Source organism: Merops nubicus, unplaced genomic scaffold (genome assembly GCF_000691845.1).
Source record: "Merops nubicus isolate BGI_N331 unplaced genomic scaffold, ASM69184v1 scaffold375, whole genome shotgun sequence".
NCBI lineage: Eukaryota > Metazoa > Chordata > Aves > Coraciiformes > Meropidae > Merops > Merops nubicus.
In genome coordinates this window covers 19,841-31,180 of record NW_008608717.1, presented here as the reverse complement: position 1 = coordinate 31,180, position 11,340 = coordinate 19,841, and the positions used below count along the sequence as shown (strand labels likewise).

The window sequence follows — 11,340 nt, the reverse complement described above, 5'->3', positions numbered from 1 at the left end:
AAGGGGGAAAGAATCCCAGCCAGTCTCTGGGAACCAGAAAAGGCAGTCCAGTGAAAGATCAGATACTGTTAGGAGCAGCCTTAGCACGGGAGTGGAAAAGGAGCACAGAGTCCAACGCCAGGGTTTTCTATTTGGGGCTTTCTTTTTAATAGCCACGTGTAAATTTACTGCTGAAGTTTTCGCTTGGTCATTCAAAACACTGCTAGGATGGTGAATAGCTGAATTTAAAAAGTAGGTACCCAGTTCAGACTTTACACTGCTTTTTTTACATGTTCCAGATCCTTGGTGAATGCAAGTTGATCTCAGTCCTTGTAACAGCAAATAAGGCCTGGTGTGCTGGCACTGAGCTGGCAAGAAAAGTGTTGCCTGGAAAAAAAACAGGATCTGATCCCTAATATGCAAACTGGTTTGGTTAAACAGAGATTAGCTTGGTTGACATTCATGTCATTCCCATCACCAGCTCACGCTCACTTCTGCTCTGAAAAATGCAGCTTCCTCACCCTGCCTAGACAGAAAACAACCTTCTAGGACCTTCCCTACAAGTCAAACAATGCTTCTCAGCCATAGCCCCAAAGGCAAACATAGCTGAAGCATGGGGAACAAACAGAAAGACTTTGGGTAGTGCAGTGGGCCCCCAGCAGCTCGGCAGGCATTTTAGCTGACCCTGGCTGTTGCTGGAGGTTCAGCCTCACCTTCTTGCATGGGAACCTGCTCTAGCAGCTAGGCCTGGATAGTAAAAGAAGTCTGTAGTTTTGGACTGCCAGAGGAAGATGGTCTTGGAAAGTGTTCTTGTTGGCTAGGCTTCCATGGGACTGTCATGAGCTCCTGTCCCCTGAACAGCAAGGACCCCTTTGTACATCTTCAGCTCTTAATAGAAGTGTCCACTGAATTTAGCCCTGAAACAAAACCCCTTTCAGTCCTTTTTAATCTCAAATTGCTTGTTTGTTTTGTTATTTGTTTTGGTTTTTTGTTTTGTTTTTTTTTAAACTGAGAATTCCAGAAAGTTTTTAATTCCCAGCTGAACTTAAGGCTCAAAGATTGGATGGGCTGGGATGCAGCCAGAGACTTCGAGAAGAGATGCTCTCCTGAGATTCCTGGAATCTATGATCAATACCCTGTGAAGCAAACAAAACAAGTTTTTGGCACAATCAATTCTAATCTGAAATTTAAGAGTGGCAGATCTTTATATGCAGTAACCTACCTTGAATCTGGAGCCTATTTCTTTGCTCAGCTTATTTAACTCGTGATGTTATTAGATTTGCCCTACAGCTGTTTCCACAAGCTGCAGGACTCAGGATGTTCCCTGGAAAATTGTTCCTGGAATGATTGAAGCATGACGACATTTGCCATGTGAGAGTTCATGGTGAAATAAAACCAAGTTCTTGTGTTTTGGGATGTTTTCTGCAGGGAGCTGAAATGCAAGATCAACCAAGAGAGCAGCAAGAGAGAGTTCCTGACAAATCAGTCCCACCTCAACGCAACCCACTGTGTCCACTGCCTCCAGCCCTTTAAATTCCTGCGGAACAGCAAGCGGCAGTGCCTGGACTGCCACTTTTACACCTGCAAGAGCTGCAGTCGCTACAACAAGAAGGAGCAGGGCTGGGTCTGTGATCCCTGCCGCCTCTCCAGGTAGCGCTTCTGCGGTCAAGGGTGGACGGCTCAGGCAAGCCTTGGGGCTGAGGCTCAAGGAGAGTAGCCTAAATTCAGCATCCCTTTATGCTGCTTAGAAAAACAGGCTGTGTTTGTTAAGAGATGGTTTCTGTGTGAAAGTCTGATCACCATGAGCACAGCTGGATGGCCAGGCCCAAAACGTGCTGGTGCACGTTGGCAGTTAGCCACATATGGTGTTCTTCAAGGCCAGGTTTTAGGGCCAGCTATGTTTCATTTAGGGTGCTGATAAGGACAAGGGGATCAAGGGCACCCTCAATATGTTTGCAGGTAACACCAAGTTAGGCAGGAGTGTTGATCTGTTGGAAGGTAGGGAGGCTCTACAGAGAAGGATCTGGCCAGCCTGGATCGAGGCCAGTGGTGTGAGGTTCAACAAGGCCAAGTGCCCGCTCCTGTACTTGGGTCACAACGATCCCCTACAACGCTGCAGGCTTGGAGAAGAAAGGCTGGAAACTGCCTGGCAGAAAAGGACCTGGGGGTGTTGGCCGACAGCCAGCTGAACATGAGCCAGCAGGCCAACAGCATCCTGGCTCATATTGGAAACAGTGTGGCCAGCAGGACTAGGGCAGGGATTGTCCCCCTGTACAGGGGAGGCTGCACCTCAAATCCTGGGTTCAGTTTTGGACCCCCCACTCCAAGAAGGACCTTGAGGGTTTGGAGCGTGTCCAGAGAAAGGCAATTAAACTGGTGAAGGGTCTAGAGTAGAGACTTGTTAGAAGCAGTTGAGGGAGCTGGGGTTGTTTAGCCTGGAGAAAAGGAGGCTCAGGGGAGACCACCTCGCTCTACACAACTCCCTGAAAGGAGGTCAGAGCGAGATGAGGAGCAGTCTCTTCTCCCAAGGAACAAGCAATAGGACAAGAGGAAATGGCCTTAAGTTGCACCAGTGGTGGTTTAAATTGGACATGAGGAAAAATTTCCTCCCTGAAAAGATTGTCCAGGCCTGGCCCAGGCTGCCCAGGGCAGTGGTGGAGTCCCCATCGCTGCAGGGATTAAAAGCCGTGTCAATGTGGAGCTGAGGGACATGGTTTAGTGGTGACCTGGCAGTGCTGGGTTAGCAGTTGAGCTTGATGATCTTAAAAGTCTCTTCCAACCTAAACAATTCTATGATTCTACAGCTGGACTGGCTCACCTGTATGTACATCCTCTCTTTGGGCAGGATCGTGAAGATTGGTTCCCTGGAGTGGTACTACGAGCACGTGCGATCCCGTTTCAAGAGGTTTGGAAGTGCCAAAGTGCTGCAGTCCCTCTATGGCAGGCTGCAGCCAAGGCAGGGGCTGAACTCCACATTTCTAGGTGAGGAGGAGCACCAGGGTTTCCCCTGCCCTGCTGTGCATGGGGCCTCTGTGCAACTCCATGCTGGGATGCACCAAGGGAGGAACATCTGCACTGATGATGCTCTGAGTACTGTGTGGTTTCAAAATTGCTCAAAACTTCCTGGAGAGGAAGCAGCCATTCAGATTTTTGTGTTCATACTGAAAGCAGCACAGCAGATGTTCTCAGTGGATTTTTTTTCACACTGTCAAGGTTGTTTTACCTGCACACTTGAGAATATCTCATGCTTAGTTTTAAAAATCTCACATCCTGCATTCTGTTGATGGTCCATAGACAAATGCTGAAAGCTGCTGTTAACACACTGTTACTTACTGAGTAGCTGCTAGTTGCCATTCATACATCTCCTGCACTGCTTTGCCTGTTGCCTTTGAAAACCAACGTGGATTTTATTCCCATCTTGAAAAGCCACAGAAAAGTTTGCATATATGCCACAGACATGAGCTAATTTGACTGGTCCAATCATTCTTTTAGCCAGATGATTTGTAGCAGAGATATTACAAAAAGCATGGGGGGAAGTGGCATTGAATGTAAAATTAATGGACTGAGAGACGATTTCTGTAGCATTCAGTCTGAAAATGCATCAGATCACACTGAAAGAATAATCCAAAAGAAAACCAAACCAAGTGTAAGGATATTTTAGGCTTCTTTAAATTGAGATTCTGATGTCTTTTTCAAAGAGAGATGATTTTGTTTTTATTATTTCACTCACAGCACTTAATTGGCCTGCCCCCTGAGCAAACAAGAGTCTCTTGGGATGTACTTCTGGTTGCAGGAAGTGCAGCACAGTGGTATCAGACCACTGCATTTTGTGTGGTCATCTGCTGTTGTCTGTGCCCTCCTATGCTGCTGCACTCCCAGCAGTGTTCCATCACGACTGTGGAATTGGTGGCCATGAGCTCTTTGACTTTTAAAAGTCAAGTCCTGTCTTTAAGTGTCTGATTGTTCTGTCTAAAGAGCCTTTTTGATGATAGTGCCGTGTGATGAGAATGAGAATTCAAGTTAACTGTTGCTCTAAGGTTTGTGCTCTGTGAAGTACCTGGAGAAAATGTGCTTATTTATTTTTCCCATGATTTTTCTTTTTGTTTAGGTCTTCATGACAGAGTTTACAGCCTGCCAGACATTAACAGTAAGTAAAAAAGAGAATTGCAGCATGTGACTTGCAATTCAAGAGAGGTTTCCAATGTCTTTTTCTTTTCACACCCTCTGACTGTGGGCACTCCAGTGTGGTTTATAGTTGTTGGACCAGGGAGGACATCTCTCCAGTGCAGTGGAGGTGGACTGTAATGCTCACCTCTTGCACTGCAGTACACCTGGGGTCTCCAAGGGGAGACTCGGATACAACAAGGTTTTTAGTTACCAAGCCTGAAGCTTGTAAGTACTCATCATCTCAATGCACCTACATCATATGCTTAAAGCTGGCTATATTCTTAAGGAACCCACTGAATGTGGGACTTGAGGTTGGGTTTCTCAGCAGCCCTTGCAGGAAAGATTCACTGCCCCTTGTCATTTGATATAGGAAAGAGCTATTTGCCTACCTTGTCTTTGGACTTGGTCTGGCATTTGTGCTGTTCCAAATGTACTGCTGGGTTTAGCAGTGACCTGGGTACAGAGGTGGGGACCCAGAAAGGAATGAGTCACTGCTAGAGAGCAGAGTTGGATGATGGGAACCGGGAACAGCAGAAGCAGAGCTGTGTTGGGCTGAGTGGTAGTGCCTTCAAACACTGAAGTCACTTGGGTGGGCCTTGGGGTCCCCAATGTGCTGCAGGTGCCCTTCATCTCCCTTCAGTGGTCATTTCCACATCATGATGGCACACAACTAGAAGGGGAAGAAATGAGAGGCCAGCCAAGCTTTTGCAAGATCAGGTGCTAAGAGTGGGTACCTACAGCATTGCACCCCAAAGATCTTCTGCCCTACAGTCCTTTGACTGAGGTCACTGCGTGCCAGTTGCAGCACTGGGGCTGAGATGCTCCTGTTCCTTTCCCATCCTTTGTCTTCTTCCCTTTACTTGTGGAACCTACTGAGCATGGTGTAGTACACAAAATAATGGAAAAAGAAAAAGATTGGAGAAGTATTTCTCATCTGGACCTTTTCACCCCATAGAAGAAGCATGGCCTCAGCTACAGATGCGTTGGTGTTAGCACCACAGGAACGGGGTGCAGGAGCTGTGCATACATAGCATGCTGTTGTCTCCCCTGCAGGTGAATGCCAGCTCCTCACCAGTGGTGATGCTGGAGATGACAGCGATGATGAAGACAATGTCAGCCATGGAGCTGAAGCAGAGTGCTACAGCAGAGTAAGCGTTCTGTTCCAGGGCACCTTCTGCCACACTCTGTGCCCTCAGCTGCTGCTGGCCTGCCTGCGCTGGTGGTGGTGGTGGCATCAGTGGTTGTGGTGGGTTTCTATGCCACACTCAAAACTGGGCCTTTCTGTTTTCCTTCTCTGAGGTAAGCCCCTCTCCCAGTTTGTGTAGAAACAACCAAGTCAGTAAAATCACAAATATTTGTCCTCCAGAAAAAAGATACACTTCTGACACTGAGGATGTCCCCAGCTGACACAAAAGTCCCAGCTCCTACCCATATAATGAGAGCCCACCTTTTTTTTTATTAGAAGAAGAGATACCTGGTAGAGCAGCAAAGCACAGCTGGGTTTGTGAGTATATCAAGTTATCTCCTGGGTTTTTCTGGGACAGATTGAGAAGCCTGATGCGAAGTGTATTCCTCCCTGCAGCGTGTGTGCAATCTGTCGGTGTGTTTGAAATGCCGGTATGGTTCCATACACCTGTTCCACACACACCACCTCTGCCTGTGGCTACAGGCACGAGCTGCATTTCACACACTTCAAACTTCATTTTGATTTGCTTCTGAAGTCTAGGGGGCTTGTCCAAGCTGCTGCCACCCTAAGCAGCTGATGGCCTCCCAAATATGCAGGCATCCTTTCTCTGAAGATGGAGAGATGCTACAGGTTTCAAAGCATCTCCTTGGATCTCACTCGGAGCTGCAACCTGGCTCAGCTTTCTCATAGTGCACTTACAAGCCAGGAGAGAGCTTCCCAGTGCCTGCTTATGGCCACAGTCCTGATTCGGAGACTGTGGGAGTCAGGAACTCACTCTTCCTTTACTCCAGCATGGGCACACGCTGCCCTGTGTACCTGGCTCACTGTAAAGAGGACAACGTCAAACCCAAGTTTTCTCTGCAAAAAGCAGGAGCCTTGCTTTGGGCTGTGCAAACACAGCAAACTAAGGAGACAAGGGCCATCCGTCCCCCTTTCTTCAGGGTGAACTGTAGTTTATGCTGAATTTTCCTTTCTTGCACTTCCTATGCTAAGAAGCACAAGACAAAGCGCCTGCTGTCTGTCCGTCCCTTTGACTTTGAACTGGACTCGGAGTACTCTGCTCAGTCTCGTCGCCAGTCTGTGCAGCTCTCTCCAGCAGCCAGCAGCCCGGATGCTTTCCAGGTACTAGGAGTGTGCTGGGGGGTTCCTTTCCTCCTTGCTGCCTCTTCTACCTCCTCCTTCAGCTATCAAAACCTCCTTCAGCTGGTGTTGAGAAGCAGTGGTGTGAATCCTTATCCTTGCTCCCCATAGCTCCACTTGGGCTCTTTTCTTACGTTTGAAGTTCACTGCCTCAGGCTGAGTCAGGAGTAGGACACCTGACTGAAGTGAGGATGAGTGGTAAGATGAGATAGTAAGAGGTTTTCTGGCCTTCTCCCTGCCAGTTTCTTTTCTCTCTGCAGACAGTGGTTTTCATGTGTTGTCCCCAGCCCATGAGGCACCCTAGTTTCCAAGAGAGCTTTTGGAGGTTCAGCACTCAAGGCATGAAATCCAACCACACTCTTCTCCCATCATCCCATCCATTTCCTGTCTGATTTTGTTATGCAGTGGCACTGGGGACAAGTTGGGGAGCAGTTTCCTGGGGCACACAATCTGTGAGATTCATAAGATGAATCCTACAGAGCCAGCATGATTACAGTGATGGTACCTGTGGGGTGGAAGCCCCATCAGTCAGGGGGAAGAACATGGGAAGAGTGAAATCTGCATGAACACTGATTATTTCTGTGTAGGAGACTATATGTGTCTGAGTGTCAGGAGCCCCTGACCAGGAGCAGGACCTACAGACAGCTCCAGCACAAGTAACTGCAGCAAGCTGTGCCCCATGATCCCATCAAGGGCTGGGAGTCAGCCATCCCCACCTTCCAGCTCTGGGAATGAACATAGACAGGCTTGCCCCTGATGTAGCAAAAGGTCTTCCAGCCTGAGATGCTTCAGATCAGGCTCTTTGGGATGTTCCTGTTTGTCTTTCCTGTGGAAATTTCACTTTTAAAACATTGAACAGCTCACACTTCCTGATAATAATACTGTGGTACTTTAAACTCGATGCCTCAGTAGAAGTAGGGTGCATTGAGGTGTGTAACAAAGGCACAAAAAAACCCCAAAGCAACAAAAAAAAACCAAAAACCAAAACCAAAACAAAAAAAAAAAACCACTCATTCCACAATTTCATGTAAATCAATGAGAATTTGGGTCAAATAATTAGATTCGTTCTTTCTTTGTCTTTATGCAGCAGAATTCAACAAGAATGGAGGGAGGGCTGGCCTCTGTCAAGATGATCTGCATCAGATTTAGCGGTTGTAGATTATCTGTGGGGCAGGAGGTGGCTATTTTTTAGAATAAGTGAAAGGACGTGGTGTTTTCGAAGACCAGAGCTTTTTGCAGCCTGCCTGAAGGGACGCTGAGCCCAGATGTTGTACGGATTAACAGTGCCCTCTGGTAGTGATGACAAGTATTGCTCGGGGCTCATCAACAAGGTGAAGTCTTTAAACTGGATTATTAGGCCTCATAAAAGGTCAATCCATGAATGTGTTGGAGAATAAAGATAGGAGCTATTAGTGAAGGTCAGGAGAGGCAAGGCGTCCTTGCGGGCAGCTGCACAGCAGCAACCCTCGTCTCTCAGTCCTTCCCAGATTTCCCCAGTGCAGCTGAAGATGCCTCCCAGAAGGAGTCCAGGGTTGCGGATGCAGATCTGGTCTTGCACCACATCTTGCAGGAGCAGGGGTCAGGCGGGAGCCCTCCGGAGCAGCACTTCAGCACAGAGGTTCGGCTCACTGTCAATTCACGGAGAAGGAGCCTGGAAAGAAGTGCAAAACCTGGTAAGTGTCTCTGCTCAGGCTCCTCTGGTATCCTTTTGAGGCAGAATAGCAGCAAGATTTGGACTAAAATGGAAATGTCTTTGATTTTTTTGAACAACCTCAAAACATCAAAAAAGCTTTGAGGGGCAAGACAAAATACCTATCTGCAAGAGTGATTTTTCTCATTAAAGAATCAGCTGAAGTTATTTAGTTGTAATGTGTTGGACTTTTTCCCAGCAAACTTACGTCTCAAAGCCAGAGGTGGTGTCCACCCTTAAGGTGTCCACCCCTTTCATACCTTCCAGTATTGTCTGGGGTAGAAACTAGATACAATCAAATGGACATTACTAGAAACAATGGGAAGTTTCTCCTCCTTCAGGCAGAGGTAGATGAATTAAACTCCTTGCCAAAGGACGTTTTGAGTGCAGGAAGTTTTGAGTTTTAAGGGGACTTGAAGTGGAGTAAGACTGGAAAAGAACTGGAGGCAAGTGCTGGGGGTTGCTAAGTAGCATCCTTGCAGCTGAGCAAGGTGCACTGGTAGGCTACTGGATTTTTGGTTTTCTGATTCTACAAATACCCAGTAAATGATGGTGCAGAATTTAATGGAATCGTGGAATACCACGTTGGAAGGGACCTCAAAGATCATCTGGTACAACCTGTCTTGGAAGAAGCACAGTCTAGCCAAGAGATTTTTTCCTACTGTGGTAGCAGAGCCAGGAGGGTTCAACTGTGGTTTATGCACGTGCAGGTGTAGAACACATCCTTCTGGGTCTCCAGCTGCTTGGTTGTGTTTTCAGGGTACTAGGAAATGCTGGCTAAACCATACTGTGCTCTGTTTAAATTTCCACTCTTAGCCCCAGTACAGTGACACAGCAATGAGGTCCTCTAGCTTGTTAATTTAATTTTCTCCATTTTTCTTGTCTCACTTGAAATTTTCCTTTAAAGGGGACTTTCAGCTCTTTTAAATGCTCCATCTCAGACTGATACCTCTCTAGCCTCTGTTAAACATCATCCAGCACCTGGACAATGCATGAAGGGCAGTGTCCAAACCTGGGCTCCAGCAAAACTGGGAAGGCAGCGGCAGTTTTTGGTGAGCGGCCTGGCAGTTTAGTGCATGACAGAGCAAGGACGGTGCTCCTTGTACCCACTGCTATCTCAGCAAGGCTGTGTGGGACCCTGCTGAGAGAGGTGGCTACAGCAGGTGGAGCTGCAGCCTGGTCCAGTGCAGCCATCCTTAACCACCTGCCAAAGGATACAGAAAGAAAGTGCCATCTGGAGAATGCCTCATAATTTTCTTGTGTTAAAGATGGGGCTTGATGCCCAGGAATGAACTCAAGGGTGTGAATCTTTTGTACTTTTGTGCCTTCTCTCTCCAAAGGCAGCTCCTGGAACGATCGACCCCGTGCCCAGTACTCTGCAGATATGGACACCTCTGATGAGGAGGTGAAGGGAATTCAATTCCCTCCCTACCCGGCCCATCACACAAAACGTCGGAACAGAGCCGCCTCCCAGGAGAGCATCAGCCACTCTGGGAATCAGGTACCAGACAGCTGTGGAACCTCTTGTGACACCAGGTCATGGCCAAGCCTCTCTTTCTGAAAACGGCATTTGTTATCTGCGAGTTGCAGAATAGCTCAGAGGAGAAGAGAAACAGTGATGGCAAACCACAGGAGCACAACCACAGGGGTCTCCCTGCCAGGACAGATGTGGGGCATGAGCAGAAACACCGTTGTGCCTTAAGTATTCACACAACTGTTGTCCCTCCTGTGCAGGGGCAGTTTGGTGCCCATGCTTCCCATCTGCAGGTCCAAGAGGGAGCAGAATGGGTCCCAGATCTCTGTAGACTCAAGATCCCTCTTCCTCTTCAGCTCAGAAGCTGAAGGAATTGAGGGTGCAGCCACTTTGCATTACCAGAGCAATCCATCAGGCCTGTGAGATGACCTAGGAGCTTGCTCATGTAGGTGTCACGTCATGGTTGCGTGGCACCAGTGGGATGAATGCCCAGGCCATATCCTGCCTTGCATGTTGTGAGGGAACTGCCAAGGTGGTTGTGAAATGGAAGCAGCAATGAGATCTGTGAAGGTGCTTTTAAGGTTCCTTCATTCATTAAGGTGAGGGAGAACAGACTTTTCTCTGCCCTTTTAGGATGACGCAGAAGTACACTGGAGCTCTGTGCTTTCCCTCCAAAGTCCTCCTTCCAGCCCTTCCACTTTTGCAGTCATTGCAAATTGAAGATGGGGCACGGGTGGGTGCTTCACTCTGCCCATGCTGCTGTCGCAGTGACAAGCCTGACGTCATTGCTGTTAATTTTCAAGGTTGTCCTTACTAATCTGCGAGTTACCTATTGTCTCCTGTGTCCCCAAAAAAAGGCTTTCTTCAATTGTGTGTGCCAGCACTTTATGATCAGACAGAGGCTTGGAGAGGGATGTTTAATGAGCATCAAGATCCTTTTCTTCTTTTGCAGCCTTTAGCGGTCCTGCCCTGATAGGACTGGGTCAGGACAACCTGTCACGTATCTCTCCTGAATGATGGTAATAGGGGGAACAGTCCAGAAGGGTGTCAGAAAAGGCTCTGAGCTTGTGTTTTAATTGTCAAGCCTGCAGTTCCTGGTGCCCCCTTTGCAAATAGTGGGTGGTGAGAATGGTAAAGCATCCCTCAGACCTCTTAGGCAGCAAAATGGAGGGTGTTGTTTGGCTACAGGTACACGGGGCCAGCTGCCAGTCTCTGCTCACAGCTGGTAACTTTGCATGTCCTCAGACCCTCTCTGGGTAACTGGTAGGAGGATCTGTAACCACAGCCATCCCTCAGCACCACGCTTCACGTGTTTTACCTTTCCTTTTACTTTTACTTCTCTTGGCATATGTGTAATTAGTAAATGCCATGCCTTTTCCAGTCAGCAGTAAATGGAAGAACTCTGGACTTGCTGTCCTTAATGAGGACATGGTACATTAGGCATGAAATGTGCACTGGGCTTTGCAGTGGGGAAATGTGGCCAAATTGCTACCAGTGCTTCAGATTACTTCCTCCGCCAGCAGGACAAGCTCTTGCTTCAGGGTGGTACAGAAGCCACGAAGGCTGCTGTGGAGCCCTGTCACCCTAATGGTTGTGAGATATCTTCTTACTCCAAATTTAACCCCATTTCCTCTTATGCCAGCATTGTTCATTAGCTTTAATAGCTCTTCATCCTTCCTGCCCTTTGTGCTGCTGATGTGTTTA

At 47.8% G+C, this 11,340-nt stretch overlaps 1 protein-coding gene across 1 annotated transcript in view; it reads left to right on the top strand.

Moving 5' to 3' along the window:
* Positions 1-11,340, top strand: part of MLPH (melanophilin) — a 27,944-nt gene that overhangs the window by 2,521 nt on the left and 14,083 nt on the right. Inside the window, 7 exon segments of the mRNA XM_008940311.1 lie at positions 1,408-1,629; positions 2,825-2,961; positions 4,088-4,126; positions 5,200-5,294; positions 6,326-6,454; positions 7,950-8,145; positions 9,503-9,663. Of these exon segments, the coding sequence (XP_008938559.1) occupies positions 1,408-1,629; positions 2,825-2,961; positions 4,088-4,126; positions 5,200-5,294; positions 6,326-6,454; positions 7,950-8,145; positions 9,503-9,663 (979 nt within the window).